At 45.7% G+C, this 18,562-nt stretch overlaps 1 protein-coding gene across 1 annotated transcript in view; it reads left to right on the top strand.

Moving 5' to 3' along the window:
* The window catches only part of RIIAD1 (regulatory subunit of type II PKA R-subunit domain containing 1), a 52,043-nt gene that overhangs the window by 10,177 nt on the left and 23,304 nt on the right, over positions 1–18,562 (top strand). The window contains 2 exon segments of the mRNA XM_082475061.1: positions 3,361–3,407; positions 5,253–5,433. Coding sequence (XP_082331187.1) covers positions 3,361–3,407; positions 5,253–5,433 — 228 coding nt within the window.

Here is an 18,562-nt window from a genome sequence, read left to right as displayed (position 1 = left end):
ATTAACGCACCATTTGCAATGTTCACAAACAAAAGGATTAGAACCCTTGGGGGTGGTGAATGAAGAGGGTGTTGTTTTAGTCACATGGCAGGGGTGGCCCTGCTTCTCTGCCCAGGAACAGTTTCCAGGAGGAGCTGGGTGTCTGCAAGGACAGCCCTAGGCATCTTCCCTTTCCTTCCTTATCATCCCCCTCCCTGGGCCAGGTAGGCCACCAGGCTTCTCCTTTTGCTGTCCCAGAAGCTCCTCTCGTGAAATCCTCCTGGCCCCCTTTAGGCCTTTCTCTTTCTGAGGGGGAGGTGAGAGGGGAGAGGAAGTGTTTGAACTTTGGGGGTTTGCTTTTGGTTTTTTTTTGGTGTGATTGTTATTTCCTTTGGATGATACCAGAGTGAATCAGAATCAGCCCCTCGTCTGCATTGGATGCTTCAGATGGTCCTTCCTGTGAGAAAAGAGGAAGGGAGAAGAGGGGACAGAATCCTGGGCAGCATGCCTGTCCTCACCTGTCTGCAGGTCTCTGCTGTACACTCACTGCAAGCCATGAGAAGCCCCACGCTGTTTTTGTTGGGAAGCAAGCTCACCACTTGGGTTTTGCAGATCCTAATGATTTATGGCCATTCAGCCACAACTCTCCAGTCTATATTCATATATACAGTATATGGAACTCTTAATGCCTTGAATTTTAGAACTGAAAAATGGAAGAAATAGGGATCTAACTTCTTTTAGGCACCCAGAAAGCTCAGGTTTTAGGCTGGAGATATGATAACAAAGTGTGAAATTGTAGACAGGTTTTATTAGGTGTTTTTGTAAACAGCCAGGCAGATGAATCTTCCCAAACCATAGCACGGATCATATCATTCCTTGGCTGGAAAAATCTTCAGTGGATCCACAATATTGCCTTTTTTTTTTTTTAACATTCTATTGAAATATAAAGTACAGACAAGTGGCATATCCTAAACTGGATGAACTTTCGCGAGCTGAGAACACACATGATACTAGCGTCCAGATCAAGAACTAGAACCTGACTAGCACCTCAGACCCTTTGTGGCCCCTTTCAGTCACTTCCTCCAAAAAGTTAGCCAGTATCCTGACTTCTAATCACACAGATTCATTTTGCCTTTTTGTCTACTTTATACAAATGGAATTCCATAATATGTGCTCTTTTGTGCCTGGCTTCTTTTGCTCAGCAGTATCTTTTAGATCCTCCATTCTCATTGTAGTATTCCACTGTGTGACTCTACCATGCTTTGTTTATCCATTCCCATTGTCTCTCTCTTTTTTAAAAAATAAATTTATTTATTTATTTATTTATGGCTGCATTGGGTCTTCGTTGCAGTGCGTGGGCTTCTCATTGCGGTGGCTTCTCTTGTTGCGGAGCACGGGCTCTAGGCCCATGGGCTTCAGTAGTTGTGGCACTCGGGTTCAGTAATTGTGGCTCGCAGGCTTTAGAGCGCAGGCTCAGTAGTTGTGGCGCATGGGATTAGTTGCTCCGCGGCATGTGAGATCTTCCCGGACCAGGGCTCGAACCCGTGTCCCCTGCATTGGCAGGCGGATTCTTAACCACTGCGCCACCAGGGAAGTCCCCCCATTGTCTCTCTCTTTTTTAAAAAATTTATTTATTTATTTATTTTTGGCTGCCATGGGTCTTCCTTGCTGCGCGTGGGCTTTCTCTGGTTGCGGTGCATGGGCTTCTCATTGCGGTGGCTTCTCTTGTTGCGGAACACGGGCTCTAGGCGCGTGGGCTTCAGTAGTTGTGGCACACCGGCTCAGTAGCTGTGGCTCGCGGGCTCTAGAGCGCAGGCTCAGTAGTTGTGGCGCATGGGCTTAGTTGCTCCAGGGCATGTGGGATCTTCCCAGACCAGGGCTTGAACCCTTGTCCTCTGCATTGGCTGGCGGATTCTTATCCACTGTGCCACCAGGGAAGTCCCCCCAACATTGTCTCTTGAACTGAGTATGAATGTCTCTCCCTGGTCTTCAAGGCCCTCCATACTAGGGCCTCCTTCGCTTCCCACTACTCCCTGCACGTGCCCCCACTCCAGCCAGACTGGACCTCTCTGATCATTCCACCGCCCTCTGCAGGGGCACTGACACTCCCTGAGTGCTCTTCTAGACCCTGGGGAAACAAAGGTGGATACAACCCAGTTCCCACCCTCTGGAGTTCACTGTCGATAGGACATGGGCAGTTCCCTTTAATTTTCGGGCCTTTATTCCTGCTGCTCCTTGGTCTGGAAGGCTCTTGTCCCTCAGCCCTTGTCCCATGTGTACCTTAAGGGCGCTCTCAAACGCCAGCTGCTCTGTGAGGATTTGGGGGTCTTGCCGTAAGGAATCACTCTCTCTCCTCTGATCTCTCGGCACACTATTTCATACCCTGGAGGTTACTTGGCCTTTTGGACATTTGGGAACTTACCCATTTCCTTTCACTTGACTGTAATTCCTTTGAGGTGGGGCTATATTTTATCTTTTTAAAATCAATCCCTCATATCTTATAGAGTGACTTACACAGAATTCATGCTCAACAATTCTCGAATTGAAGGAGAAGAAGGGAAGCAAAATTCTTGAAGCTTGGGAGGCAGGGACCTCCTGGGCAGGGAGGGCCTTCCATGCTGGTGGGGCAGGGCAGCCATGGCCACAAGGCCATGTTGTAGAGCACTGGCCTTGGAACCACAAGACCTGGGCCTCCTCTCCTTTATTTACTTGCTTTATGAACTTGGGCAAATGGTCAACCTTTTGAAAGCTTGCTTTCTTCATATGTAAAATGGGGCACAGTCATTGCTGTTTCCCAGAGTGTAGAGTGAGATAATGTTTGTGAACGAGCTTTATGGGCTATAAAAGTCGGTGGGCTATAAGGCAGTTTCAGCTTCCCAGTGGCACCGGCACCGTGGGTTTTGTCCCAGTGTCCACTGTATGCAGGGCCAACAACCATCTCAAGTCCGTCTTCTCAGCGTGGTTTACTGTGCCCTCCCCCCAACCCGTGGCGGTTCCTGGTTACACTTCCTTGGAAGGTTGTGGGTTGCACATCTGTCCCACCACACGTGAGTCCCTCGAGGAGGAGGCAGCGAGCTCTTCAACTTGCCGCCTGGCCCGGGCCTGGTCTCTGGTTCTGGGAAATGTTTGCGGAGTGAATGACAAGCTTCACTTGGCTGCAGCACTCGCTGTCTTGTGAGGTGAGCATTCCCTAGGCTTCTTGCCATTTAGAACGTCTTGCTCCTGGCCTCAGATCCTGACCAGAAGGAAAATCACGAAGGAAAGGGTCCTCGGCAGGAGTCCTCCGGCTTTCCGCCTGCCACGACGGGTGTGTCTCAGGTCATCTGCCCGACAGTGCAGGACCTGCTTTACCTCCTCCCCTTATCCCTTGATGTTTTCCAGAGAAATGTTTTTGAAAAGACCAGACAACATTCAAGAATTTGCTGCAGGTGAGTAAGGCAGCGTCCATTTTGGGCGTTTGATAAACGAGCACCAGGAGTGTTACTGTGAATTTAGACTCGGACAAGCCCAGGATTCTCCCTGCAGAGTCTGGGGTGCTTCTTTATCCAATGTCTCCCAAGGGAGCTTTTTTCAAAAGGCTCTTTCCTCAATGTCATTTCCTCAAAATGAGGACAGATAAGAAAGGAGGCAGAACTTCCTCGTGGTAAAGACTGTTAAGAATTTTGAGACTCCCTAAGGAACAGACTGGCAGCTCTTTCCCTGGGAATCTTAAAGCAGGGTTCTCAACCCTGGCTGCACATTAAAATCATCTGGGGAACTTTTAAAAAATACCGATGCCCGGGCCCACCCCCAGAGGTTTTTATTTAATTAGTCTGGGGTGGGGCCGGGCATCCACAGTTTTAAAGGCTCCCCAGGTGATTCTAATGGGCTCCGCTGCCCTGAGATGGCTTGAGGTCAATGGTATTTAAAGGGAAGGGACTGGGCTCGATGATTTCTTGGGTCCCTTTAGCCCTGGGATTACAGCCTCAAACCGTTTCTGACTGAATCTAAGTATGTCTTTGCTGCCACAGCAGATGCTGCCTCTGATTCACGTTATGCTGGGTATATAAAAATCCTCTTCTGTCGTCATCCTGCAAGAGCCTGGCTCTCCTCTGAGAGGATATTCTCAGAGAGGGCGTGATGTCTCAGAGACAGGAGCCAGCAGGCCGAGCTGAGACAAGAATAACACTTGGTATTTATTTGGGCCCCAAGATGGGCCTGGAGCAGAAAGCCAGAAACTCCCTCAGCCCTCTGATGGCTCCCTGTGCGTCAGCAAGCTGACAGGCCAGCGGCAGGGTGGTGTGGAGGGGACAGGGGCCGTCCTGTCAGCCCTTGCTGGGAACCCTGGAGCTGCAGGCTCAGAACTTCTGGGGGCGACATGGGGAAGACAGCGACCTTGGGATTTGCTGTGGCATCTCATATTACATTGTAAAGCAGGACCACCAGTAACAGTCCTGCTAAGACAGAGCCATCCTGGCTTTTTAGCAGAGTGAGCTGTCTCTCGCCTAGTCTTTTTCCCTTGGGTTTAGATGATTTCTTCTTTTTAATTCTTATCCCAGACTATTTCACGGATCCAAGACTTCCCAACAAGATTCACATGCAGCTAATTAAGGAGAAGAAAGCGGCTTAATTAGCAAAATCCTGATGCTCAGCTGTTGAGAGAGAACAGAAAGAATCTAGCCTCGGGGTGGGTGTTAACCTCACTTACAGTCAGAGGCTTCTTTACTCCTGTGAAAATAAGCACTGGCTCCTCGGCCCAGGGTGTGAAAGAAACCAAACAGAGATGCTGCAGAGAAGTTCCGTGCAAGTGTTTCATTTTCCTGACACTACTTTGGGGAATGTGAAGAGAGGCCCAGGGTTTGTCTGGCATGTCCGTGTCAGGGAGAGACATCCGTCTTCTTAATCTAGTGACATGGATAAAGAGAATGGAAGTGGAGTAGTTCTGGAGGAAAGAGAGAGCCAGGGAAACGGGGTGGGATCCGTTAGTATCAAGGGCCTGCTCTCAGGCTGCAGAATTCCTGTGTGCTCCTGCAGGTGGCCTTTTCCTTGTGTCTTTGGCGGCGGGAGTAGAAGGGCTTTCCCACTGCTTCTGTCAAGGGTGGGGGCAGTTTCCCTCGTTGCATTTGGATTGGGCGCTTTCCTGCCCCCTTCATTGTCAAACCAGGCTACGCCGTGAGGGCCATCACACATTTTTCGGGCAGGATTTCTGAAATGATTTTGAAGGTTGGGATTTTTAAATGTGAAGTGGGAAAGAGCCACACTCCTGATTTAGCAGCACCATTTCTGTTTTGCAGGGTCATCTGGAAGCGAGAGAGCCCTGTTGCCATCACTGTGGGTTTCCGGGCTGTGTCTGCTGTTGCAAAGGCTTTTAAAGATGCTCATTAAAAACAGACCTCCCTGTTCTCTCTGCTATATTTCACTTAGAAGGAAGAAGACATCCTTCATGGGAGGCTGCTCTGCCCCTACTCTGACCGGGTAGGTAGCAGGCCTGTTTCTCTGTTCGTGGCAGAGGCCTCTGAGCTAGGTCAGTGGGTGTTTCCACATGTGCCTCAACCCCGTGCACTCCCTGCCCCTCCAGGCCACTCACTCCCAGAGCCAAGACCGGACAAAAGAGCAGGGGTGGGGAATCCTGAGAGGAACACAGCTGGTCGTGCTTGTACTCAAGCAGAGTCCACGCTTCCAAGGTGGCTTTTGTTTTTTATCTTACCTCCGGGGTTACTGTACAAAGTGTACAGGTGATGATTAACTTTTATTTCCATAGAAGCAATAGTCAGAGGAATTGGGTTGGGTGGACGGCAAGAGCGAATGAGATTAGACACAGAAAACCCATTCAGGGCCATGAATATTGTGAAATAAGAGCCCCATGGGTGACTCAGAGGTGGTGGACTTTGTTCTTGAGGGTTTTTAGGAACAAGCTGCCCAACCATTTGACTTTCAGCTTAGAGGCAGGAGAGGGGCCAGTTGGCCTGGTGAAGTCCTTTCCAGGCCTAGGAGGCATGGAAGTCTTGCATGTGTGTGTGTCCTACCTCTCTGGCCTCCACAACTCACTGGCTCCACCGTGGGAAGGACCTCTCACCTGTGTGTCACTTGTCAACTTCACTATGGCAACAGAAGCAACAAATAATACAGACCGAAGTGGAGGCTGTATTATTTTTATTTCCCTTGTCTCTGCTGTCTTGTTCCCAGCTACCATCATCTGCAGTAGTAGAAAGGGCAACAAAATGGGGCATTTAGAGAACTATTAAAGCTACACATAATAAGCTATGGGGTAGGAACCTGAGGAGTTATTGTAAGTGCTTTCAGAATCACACTTCAACAGCCATGGCTCTGACAATGAGGTATCCCTGTTTAGAAAATCCAAACGAAGCCTTCAGCCAAACACACACCTACTAAGGATCTCTGATGTGAAGTGTTATGTTAGACACTCTTGGAACCTTTTGTAGGGGCAGAGGCCTGCAACAGTGTGGGGAGAGAGCAGAGCGTTTTTCAGGATGCTTGAGCGCGTGGTTTAATACACGAGAGTGCAGCGGCTCATGCTTGGGGAGTTCCCTGGTGGAGATAAGAAATGCACTTTTAGGTCACAGTGCGCCTTCTCTGTGTGAGACAGTGCGCTCGGTCCTGGGGGTAAGGCAGAGCGATCGTCCCCGCGGTGCAGTGGTTCATGGTCTGGGAGACGGGCTGCTTTTCTCCCCAAACTTTAACTGTCTGAATATCTCACTTTTTGGACTGAAAGCTCCACCAGGGCAGGGACCAAACCTAAAAACCGAACTTGTTCACTGTTGAGTTCCAGACCCCTAGCACAGTGTCTGAATATAGCAAGTGCTTGGTATGCATTTGTGGAGAGAACGAATGCTTGTATAGTTGAATGAGCAGTCCCATTACGTCGACTGCTATCAAGACCGTTGTATACCTATGATGGAAGTAGGGACATGATACAGGAGGCGGTGGAAGAAGGAACACCTGGTCTCCTTGCGAAGTGAGGGAGTGAGGGAGGCCTCACGGAAACTGGCATGTGATGTGTAAGAAGAGATTTGCTAGGCAGACGTGGCAAGAGGCATGGGGTAGTCAGGGTGTCTCGGTGTTTACATTCTGCTGAGCAGGATGCTGGTGGCCTGCTGATTCTTTTTTTTTTTTTAATTAATTAATTAATTTATTTATTTATTGGCTGCGTTGGGTCTTCATTGCTGTGCGCGGGCTTTCTCTAGTTGCGACAAGCAGGGGCTACTCTTCATTGCGGTGCACGGGCTTCTCATTGCGGTGGCTTCTCTTTGTTGCGGAGCACAGGCTCTAGGCGCGCGGGCTTTAGTAGCTGTGGTGCATGGGCTCAGTATAGTTGTGGTTCGCAGGCTCTAGAGTTCAGGCTCAATAGTTGTGGCGCATGGGCTTAGTTGCTCCGTGGCATGTGGGATCTTCCCGGACCAGGGTTCGAACCCATGTCCCCTGCATTGGCAGGCGGATTCTTTACCACTGCGCCACCAGGGAAGTCCTGGTCTGCTGATTCTTATTACTCCTTTCTTCCTTGCTTCCAGAGCAGAAGGGGGCAAGAGAAAAGGAGAGGGGAGCAGCTGTTGGGTCAGTCCCGAAGCAGTGTCTGCCGTACCCTCCCTCCCTGACTCATTCTCCACGTGGTAGCTTGAATGATCTTTTAAGAAACCTAAATCAGTGTGTTACTTTCCTGCCTAAACCCCTTTAGTGGTCTTCTGTGCACTTAAAGTCCGGATGGCCTTCCAGGGACTGCAAGGCTTCATGAGCCCCTCCACCTCTCGGTCGTCGGCTGCTCTTTCCCTCCCTCCTCACACCAGCCACACCAATCTTTTCTCTCCTCCCCGAACATGCCAAGGTAGTTCCCACTTTAGGGCCTTCGAACTCTGCCTCGATTTCTCTTCCCCAGAACCTCACAGAGCTAACGGTCCAAGTAGGGATGCTGTGTGCTGGAAATAAGAGAAGACTCTGCTGAGCAAGCAGGCCGTGCTTTCCTCACGTGGCCGACCCGCAGGTGGCGGCTGCTGGCGTTGTTTCAGGGGCCGCCTCTCTGCCGTTCCTTCCCTCCCTCATGGTCAGAGGAGACGCAGGAGGACCAGGAAGGGACTGTGCCAGTGGTACTTGTCTGTCTTTTCAGGAAAGCAAAAGCTTCCTCGGGACACCCGCTTCCTCCCCGCAACTTCCACTACCATCTCATTGGCCAGAACTGTGTACGCGGCCCCCTCTTGAAGGGAGGCTGGGAAGTTGAGGATTTAGCCATTGAACAGTGCCCTAGATAGCTTCTTGTCACTTCCTCAGAGAGTCCTTTTCTAGGGAGCAGACTGAAGTCGCTTCCCCCAGGCATTTAAACATATTTAATTAGAAAGGTATTCCCCCTAGCCGTTCTGTCACATCCCTCTGTCTGGTTTTCTTTACAACACCTACCACTGTCTGATATTGTCTTGTCTGCTTATTTTCCTGTTACTGTCTGTGGCCCCAGGAATGTGAGCCCCGGTGAGAGCAGGCCTTGTCAGTCGTGCTCGTCACTCCAAGGCCAGCACCCACAGCTGTGCCTGGCACGTGTAGCTACTCAGTGCGCACTTGCTGAATGGTTGCAAGGATGGGTGGGTGGTGGTTAGAAGCCTGACTGCACGAGGAAGGCTTGATCGAGGCAGTGGCATGAAAACAGGAGATGAATCCTAGTTGTCTTTAGGAGGAGGAATTGGCAGGGCTTGTGATTTGAATGGGGCGGGGTTATAAGGGGGGATGTAGATTCTAGACTGACTTCCAGGTTTCTTGTGTGGACAAGGAGAGGGATGATAGGATCATCTGCTAATGCAGAAGGGAAGTCGACAGGGGCAGGGGCAATGGGGAGATGAATTTATTTTTTAATTCTAAAAATGTTTAAAAATTTTTAACTTATTTTTTGGCCCGTACTGTGTGGCTTGTGGGATCTCAGTTCCCCAACCAGGGATTGAAGCTGCGCTATGGCAGTGAAAGCGCCAAATTCTAACCACTAGACCACCAGGGAACTCCCCGGGGGATGAATTTAGGCCAGAAGGTTTCCACTGATTTGCAATTGGGTCGTGCATAATATTAATATGATTAGCTTCAGTGGGGTTGACAGAAGTGAGACTGCAGTGGGCTTAGCAGCAATTGTGAGATGAGGATGTGGGAGTGGATGCATGCTGCCCGTGGAGATGACCTTCTAGGAGCAAGGCTGTGAGGCGGACGGAGGAAGGGCAGTAGCTAGAAGGGGAGGCAGTGTCGAGGACGGGCTTTTGTAATGGGAGACGCTTGAGCATCCAGGGGTTTGACATTTTCCATATCTTCGGGTCTATTTTACTTTTAGGCTAAAAAACATTAGGGGCTTCTTGGAAATGTTGTGCAGATTGGCCCTGATGTCCAGAAGTAATGGGAACTAATGGGCAGGCCTAACTTTGCCACCACGTGACCTAGAGTGACCTCTGTGTCAGGTTCCTGTCCTCACAGTTGGAGCAGAAGCTGTCACAGGCTTGCAGCAAGGATGGCCTCCGGCTGGCTCTCACTGGGTGGGAAGGCAGGGCCAGAGCTGGAAAGCTCGTCGCTCTCATCTCCCCTGGACGGGCCTCTGCTGCCCTCTCCTGGGCGAGACACCGCTCCGCTCGGAGAATGCCCGTTCCAGGCCCGGGTGGAGTGAGCAGGAGGAAGAGAAACAGGGCTAGGAGTGGGAGAATGTTCACAAATTTCCAGATTCCTATAATAGAAAGTTTCTTCAGAAGTTGCAAAATCCAGGGCCTAATCTCTGGCAGTGCTGTTTCATGAGCTCCTTAGATGTTTCCTTCTTAAAAGTGTCAGAAGAAAGAAACCTTGCAAGGTTGATTATTCATTCATTTGTTTGATCACTTATTCACTCGTTTATTCAACAAATATTAGGGTACATTATATACTCAGGCTGCAAACTTTTGGAAGTCAGATACACTTTCCTCAAGGAACTTGTAGTCTAGTGAGTGGAGATGGATTAATAGATAATTAGAATCAGTTTCAGAAGTGAAATGATAAGAGAAAAGGGCAAGCCACTGCAGGGGCACAGAGGAGGGATACCTGACTGGCACTGTAGTGGCAGGTGGGCATGATGGGGGCTTGGCCAGAAAATGTTTCCCAGCGTGGGAACTAAATGCTAACAGATGATTAGGAATTACAGGCATCAAGTTACTGTCTAATATCATATCTCCCCGTTATTAAATCTGAAGGGCAAGTCTTGCTTCTTCCAAGGAAACTTCTTCCTGAAGCCTTTCCTCACTTTTTTCTTAGATATCACTGTTATCTAACAGTCTCGTAAGGCGTTGGTTTTCATATCTGTAAAAAAAAAAAAAAAAAAAAGTGGGGCATGCTACTAGATTTTATCTTTGAGCATTGTTGTCATCGTGAATCTGAAATCCATGAATCCTAACATTTGCTTTGTAAAAACAGCTCCCTGGGAGCAGGCTGGCACGTGCATGTGGACATACAAACCCAGAAATTTTTCAGCATCCATGGGAAAATTCTGCTTTAATCCAAAAGAATCAAATGTGCTTTGCATACAGTAGCTTTTCACTAAATGCTTGTTGAAAAAGAACAGGCTCTTGGCACTGTTAAAGCATTCCTGTTGTCCCCTTGGGTTGCTGAGTTTCTTCATCTATAAGGGGGATAACATGTCCCTTGTGGACTTGTGCGGGGTGTCATTACACATGCAGGCACCATTCCCATGTCTGGCCTATGGTAGGCCTTCGTAGATAGCAGCTATTGTTTCAGTGAGGTAGTAATTTAACCTGGCACAGGGGACGGTCACTGAGGAGAGTCACAAGGAGAAGAGGGAGTACACTAAAATTAAATGCAAGTTGATATGTTGGCGTTTAGAGCTATTTTGTGTGAGACTGAAGACTTAGCGCTTTCTCCAGAAAGCTTCTTCAAGGCCCAACACAACAGTTCACTAGTCACACTCCTGACCCGTCTCTCACAGGCCCCAAGTGGCCTGGAATCTGAGGCGGGTCCTTCAGGAGCAGGACTTCACAAAGTGTCCTATTCTTCAGTCACTGGGCTGGATAAGTGACAGCACAGAGCCCTCAAAGAATTGCAGCGATAAGCGCATCTCAGGAGACTGGAAGAACAAACTCCTAATAGTTGTCTGGTAGCTGTAGGATAGGTTAATTGTTCAATTAAGATGTATCTGCAAACTAAATCTGATGGAAAAAGGCTAAATGGGTTACTGCGTTTTGTTTCCACACTTTATGATTAGAGAAATGAAAACCAGATGCCAAAGGGGAGGACTGAATCGTAGAATTTGTTCAAATAGAAATTGCCTTAGAGATCAGCCAGTCCAGTCTTATTTTACAGATGAAGAAACTTATCCACAGATGACAGAGTGGCACAGGGGGCTTGCACTCTCCTGCTTTCCAATCTAATGTGATTCCAGTATTTCACGCTAGGAAAAAAAATACCTAGACCCGTTTAGCTTGGAGAACAAAAAATGGCTGGATGACAGTTCAGGAACATGGATGTAGTACACCTCTGGGCAATTAATCTATCATTCTAACTGTAGCTGAGGTCAAAATCCATTCGTTTATCAACAAACATTTTGAGTGCCAACTATCTCTCTCATTCAAGGTCATTTCCATCTCCATGATTTTCATTTTTCAGTTTGCTGTTCTGTATATCGACTTGCACTAGATGTTATGGGAAGATCTATTGAGTGTAAAGAAAAGTAGTCCACCCCTTAGAGAGGAAGGTAAGATGAACAGTGTATTCTTGGTCACATGTATTCAATAGTTCATAGCGATGTTAGGACTAATATATAGTAAGATCTTAATACAATGTCTATTTGGTTTTGGAATACACCGTTTTTCTCCCCTCGGCTGACGACCCTTCCAGTAGTAAAGGAACTGATTGTGAGACCCCACACACCAAACCATCTACGAGGGGAGAGAAGATGTCTATAGCTGTCCTAGGTGAGAAGTATCAAAAGTATATATATATTCTACTTCTCGTATTTAAAGGTCCTACAGTGGATGCCACGGTGTGCCATCCAGATACCCCTCCTTAGGACTGAAGCACTCAACCCTGTAGCCTTCCTTCCTGCGCAAGGTGTGGGTAGTTTTGGTGGCTAACATTTCTAAGCCGAGACCCCTCTAGAAATTGCCCTCAACTGAAAAATCATCCAAGGTAGTGCCCCATCCTTAGACAGCCTGTATTCACTGGTCAGTATGGGAGTTCAAAGGCCTGATTCCCTTGCCTCTATGGGGGACAGCACTGAAGGGTCACCACAGCTCCATGTCTCCTTCTGTCCAGTCCTGTGGCCTTCACTTCCTCACAGGTGTTGTTGATCCTGACAGCACACCCTAATAAACTTCCTTTACTCAAATCTCCATCTCAAAGTATGTTACCCAGGGAACCCAGCCTGGCAACAGTTGGTGCCAAGAGTACTGAGGAAGCAGATTCCAAAATGTGACTTTAAAGCCAGATCACCTGCCGGCCGGCTGGCAATGAGGACCCAATCGCTGGTGGTGGGTAGAGCATGGATGGCTCCTGGCACACTGGATGGCTGCAGTTGTCAAAACTTTCACTAGCGGTGCACTGGGATGGGATCCTGGTGGGAGGGAATGCATTAGTGGGGGAAATACATCAGGTTTGAGAAGTTATAAAGACAGTGGAATTGGATGGCTGCTGCTGGAGGCCCTCAGTGCAGTGGAGAAAGACAGTGAAAGGCTGAGGGTGATAGTCACTAATTGAAGCCTGTGAAAGCCAGAGGCCCTCCTTGGCAGCTTGTGAAGAGACTTTTATTTCCTGCATCTAGAGGACCCAAAAAGCTGAGAATAAAGTCCAGGATTTAATTATAAGAGTAGCAGAGCTCTAGATAAGTTTTTTGTTTTTTAAATTTATTTTATTTGTTTTTATTTTTGGCCGCGTTGGGTCTTCGTTGCTGTGTGCGGGCTTTCTTTAGTTGCGGTGAGTGGGGGCCACTTGGCATATGATGGAAGAAGGTATCAAAGGGGTCAAAAAAGTTGGCAGGTTAGAGTGAATATGCCAGTTTTATATGCTACATCAAGTCAGAAAAGTCACCAAATGATTATGTTCTATCAGAGGGCCCAAAGGATATTTTATTTACTGAAGTGAGAAAGAATGTGCTGTGAGATGAGCACCAGTTTCGTTGAGAAGCTCAGGGATGGCCTTGCTCCACAGGCAGGACTGAACTGTCACAGAACCAGGCTCACTGATAGTAATGGGGACCATAGGACGCTGAAACGGGCAGGTGGTGGGTGCCTAGCCATTGACATCAGAGTGGCTGAATTACTGTACTGAGCAGAAATGTTGGAGAGGCAGCTAAGGTCTGACTGGCAGAGGGCTTTGGAGATCATTAATGAAATACAGCTCTCTTGGGAACAAGATAGGTGGCACTCAACAAGGATATCGCCCAATCTGTACAATTAAGAGTAATTGAGGGTGGATGACCAGGAGACTGAGGGCAGCCATCCCGATAAAAAGTTGTAATTCCTTGCTGTTTCTATACCTGAGCCAGCTTAAAAAATAAATCTTTATTGAAGTATAATTTATTTACATTAAAGTTCACCAATTTAAAACATACCTTGGGCTTCCCTGGTGGGGCAGTGGTTAAGAATCCGCCTGCCAACACAGGGGACATGGGTTCGAGCCCTGGTCTGGGAAGATCCCACATGCCGCGGAGCAACTAAGCCTGTGCGCCACAACTACTGAGCCTGCGCTCTAGAGTCCGCGAGGCACAGCTACTGAAGCCTGCGTGCCTAGAGCCCGTGCTCCGCAACAAGAGAAGGCACCGCAATGAGAAGCCCACGCACCGCAACGAGGAGTAGCCCCTGCTCACTGCAACTAGAGAGCCCGCGTGCAGCAACGAAGACCCAACGCAGCCAAAAATAAATAAGCAAAATAAATTTATTTAAAAAAATACCTTTAATAAGTTTTTCAAATATATACGGTTGTTTAACCATCACTACAAGAGAGGTAATATTTCTGCAGCCCCACAACATTCCCCTGTGCCCAGTGGTGTGCTGGAGCCAACTTACACCAATTGTGGGATCCAATTGTTAGCTAGCATTCTCTCCCCTACTCAGTGTTCAGTGATGTCATATTGGTCATGTGAAATTGACAATGAAAGAGGTATTTACACCATAGACACTGGCAAATGCCACAAACCAGGGCTCCCTCCTCACTGAAAGCTGGTGGTTAAACATTTACCAGCCCATCACTGCTCATGCCCCTTTGCAGTCAATCCCCATCCAAAACTCTGGCTCCTAGCTACTACTGATATTTTGTCACTAGATTTTGCCTTTTTAATAATTTCACATAAATGGAATCATACAGCATGTAGTGTTTTGTGTCCAACTTCTTTCATGTAGCATATATTTAGATTTATCAGTGTTGTATGTCTCATTAGTTTGTTCCTTTATCTACTGAGTAGTAGTCCATTCTTTATCTATGCAGCAGTTGATGGCCATGTGGGTTATTCCATTTGGGGAAATAAAGCTCCTACGAACATTAAATATATTATTAGTAACTTTTTATTTCTCTTTAGTAAATACATGGGATTGGGACTGCTGAGTTAAATGGTAAGTGTATGTTTAACTTTGTAAGGAATTGCCAAATTTTCTTTCTTTAATTAATTTTATTTATTTATTTATTTATTTTTGGCTGCGTTGGGTCTTCGTTGCTGTGCATGGGCTTTCTCTAGTTGTGGCAAGCGGGGGCTACTCTTCGTTGCAGTGTGCGGGCTTCTCGCTGCGGTGGTTTCTCTTCTTGCGGAGCACGGGCTCTAGGCGCACAGGCTTCAGTAGTTGTGGTGCACAGGCTTAGCTGCTCCGCGGCATGTGGAATCTTCCCAGACCAGGGATCAAACCCATGTCCCCTGCATTGGCAGGCAGATTCTTAACTACTGTGCCACCAGGGAAGTCCACCAAATTCTTTTTCAAAGTGGCTACCCCATTTTGCCTTCCTACCAGCAGTGTATAACCAGTTTCTCTGTATCCTCACCAGGATTTGGTGTTGTCACAATTTTTTCTTTTAGCCATTCTGATAGGTATATAGTAATATTTCATTGTGGTTTTAATTTGCATTTTTCTAGATAATTATCTTGAACATCTTTCCATGTGTTTCCTTTCCCTTGATAATATCCTTTTTGGTGAAATATATACTCATGTCTTTTGCCCGTTTTCTGATTGGATTGTTTGAGGATTTTTTTACTTTGAGTATTTATTTAGATATGTTAGATATATGGTTTGCAAATATTGTTCCCCAGTAGCTTGTCTTTTCATCCTCTTCACGTGGGCTTTCCAGGAGCACAAGTTTTTAACTTTGATGAGGTCTGAATTCTTGATTTTTCCTTTTATAGAGCATGCTTTTGGTGTCAAATTTAAGAACTCTAATTCCACGTCTTGAAGATTTTCTCCTTTTTAAAAGAAAGTTTTATAATTTTACGGTTTACATTTAAGTCTTTGGCCATTTTGAATTAATTTTTTTTTTAATAAATTAATTTATGGCTGCGTTGGGTCTTTGTTGCTGTGCGCCAGCTTTCTCTAGTTGCAGCGAGTGGGGGCTACTCTTCATTGCGGTGCATGGACTTACTGCAGTGGCTTCTCTTGTTGTGGAGCACGGGCTCTAGGCGCGTGGGCTTCAGTAGTTGTGGCACGTGGGCTCAGTAGTTACGGCTCGCAGGCTCTAGAGTGCAGGCTCAGTAGTTGTGGTGCACGGGCTTAGTTGCTCCATGGCATGTGGGATCTTCCCGGAGCAGGGCTCGAACCCGTGTCCCCTGCATTGGCAGGCAGATTCTTAACCATTGTGCCACCGGGGAAGTCCTGAATTAATTTTTGAATAAGGCATTAGACTTAGGTTGAGTTTCATTTTTTGCCTATGGCTGTCTAATTGCGTCAGCATCATTTGTTGCAAAAGCTCTCTTTCCTCCATTGAATTGCTTTGGTATCTTTGTCAAAAAAAAAAAAGAAAAAAAAAGTTGGGCATATTTGTGTGGGTCTGTTTCTGGGATCTCTATTCTGTTCCACTGATTGATGTGTCTATCCCTCCACCTATAATACACAACATTAATTATTGTTGCTATATAATAAGTCTTAAAATTGGGTACACTTTATTGTTCTTTTTCAAAATTATTTTAGCGATTCTAGTTCCTTTGCCTTCCAAATAAATTTTGGAACAATATTGTTTATGTCAACAAAAAATGTTGGAATTTTGATAGTAAATTTCATTAAACCTGCATATCAATTTGGGGAAAAATTGACATCTTTACTAAGCTGAGTCTTTTGACCCATGAACATAGAATGTCTCTCCATTTATTTAGATCTTTATTTCATCAACATTGTATAGTTTTTAGAATATAAATTTGTATTTGTTTTGTTATTTATACCTAAGCAGTTTTTTGAGCAATTGTAAATAGTATTTTTAATTTTGGTGTCCCCACGGGGTGTGTGTGTATGTGTACCATATTAATTTGTTCCTAGGAGTTTTTTGGTTAGATTCATTAAGATTTTATACATAGAAAATTACAGCATCTACAAATGGGGACAGTTTTATTTTTTCTTTTTGAATCCATATGCCTTTTTACTTCCCTTTCTTGCCTTATTGCACTGTCTAGAGCTGCCAGCACTATTTTGAACAAGAGGGATGAGAGCAAATATACTTGCCTTGTTCCTCACTTTAGGAGGAAAGCGCTCACTCAGACTTTCACCATTAAGTATAATGTTAGCTGTAGGCTTTGTAGGTGCTCTTGTCAAGTTGAAGAGGTTTCCCTAAATTCCTATTTTCCTGATAATCATTTTTTTTTTAATCCTGAGTGGGTGTTGAATTGTGTCAAATAATCCTTCTGAATCAATTGATGTAATCATGTGATTTTCTTCAGAGTCTTAATGGTAGATTACATGGGTTGATTTTTGAATACCGAACCAGACTTGCCTCCCTGGAATAAACTCCACTTGGGCATGATGTATAAATCTTTTTATACATCGCTAAAATCTATTTGCTGATACTTTGTTAAGGATTTTTTGATTTATATTCATGAGAGATATTGGTCTGTACTTATCTTTTTTTTTTGTACTGTTGTTGTCTGTCCCCTCCCCCTCCCCCCCCCGGGTAATATAGCTTCATAAAATGAATTGGGAGGCAATTCTTCTATTTTGTGAAAGAAATTATATAGAATTGGTGTTAATTTTTCTTTAAACATTTGGCAGAATTCTCCAGAGACACTATCTGGGCCTGGAGAGGTTTTTTTTTTTTTGGTGGGGACGAGAAGGGGGCAGTTTAAAATTATTAATTTTCTTAATTGTTACAGGTCTTTTCAAATGATGTATTTCATATTGGGTTAATTGTGATAGTTTTTTGCCAAGGATTTAATCTGTTTTGTCTAAGTTCTCAAATTTATGTGTATAGCGTTCATAGTATTCCCTTATCTTTTTTAAAAAAAAATAAATTTATTTATTTCTGGCTGCATTGAGTCTTCGTTACTGCACGCGGGCTTTCTTTAGTTGCAGAGAGCGGGTGCTACTATTCATTGCAGTGTGCGGGCTTCTTATTACGGTGGCTTCTCTTGTTGTGGAGCACGGGCTCTAGGGCGTGCGGGCTTTAGTAGTTGTGGCACACGGGCTCAGTAGTTGTGGTTCGCGGGCTCTAGAGTGCAGGCTCAGTTGCTCCGTGGCATGTGGGATCTTCCCGGACCAGGGCTCGAACCCATGTCCCCTGCATTGGCAGGCAGATTCTTAACCACTGTGCCACCAGGGAAGCCCTCCCTTATCTTTTTGATATTTGTGAGGTCTTTAGTGATATGCCATGTTTCATTCCTATATTTGTAATTTGTGTCTTTTTCTTGTCACTCTTCCTAGTGGTTTGTCAATTTAATTGATTTTTTTTTTAAATTTAATTGATTTTTTTCCTCAAAGAACCAACTCTTTGTTTCATGGATATTCTCTATTTTTCTTTTATAAATTGCATTGATTTCTGCTCTTTTTCTTTCTTTTTTTTTTTTTTTAAAACATCTTTATTGAAGTATAATTGCCTTACAATGGTGTGTTAGCTTCTGCTTTATAACAAAGTGAATCAGTTATACACATACAATATGTTCCCATATCTCTTCCCTCTTGCATCTCCCTCCCTCCCACCCTCCCCATCCCACCTGTCTAGGTGGTCACAAAGCACCGTCTGCTCTTTTTCTTATTTCCTTGCTCATGCTTGTTATGGGTTTAGTTTTATCTTCTTTTTCTAGGTTCTTGAGGTGGGAGTTTAGATGATTGATTTTTAGACCTTTCTTCTTTTCTAATGTATGTGTTTAGTGCTGTAATTTTCCCTTAGCACTGCTTTAGCTGTGTGCCACAAATTTTGATATGTTGTTTTCATTTTTATTCAGTTCAATGTATTAAATTTTTTTTTCTTGAAACTTCTTCATTGACCCATAGGTTATTCAGAAGTGTATTGTTCAGTTTCTAAGTATTTGGAGATTTTCCTCTTATGCTTCTATTATTGATTTCTAGTTTGATTTGTGGTAGTCAGAGGACACATTGTTTGATTCAATTCTTTTAAATTAGTTGAGATTGGTTTTATGGGCCAGGATATGGCCTATGTTGGTATATATTCTGTGGGAGAATAAAAAAATGTGTAT

This window comes from Balaenoptera physalus (genome assembly GCF_965194825.1).
Source record: "Balaenoptera physalus genome assembly, chromosome: 1".
NCBI lineage: Eukaryota > Metazoa > Chordata > Mammalia > Artiodactyla > Balaenopteridae > Balaenoptera > Balaenoptera physalus.
Note: the sequence above shows the minus strand (reverse complement) of the source record. Positions and strands in the feature narration are given on the sequence as shown.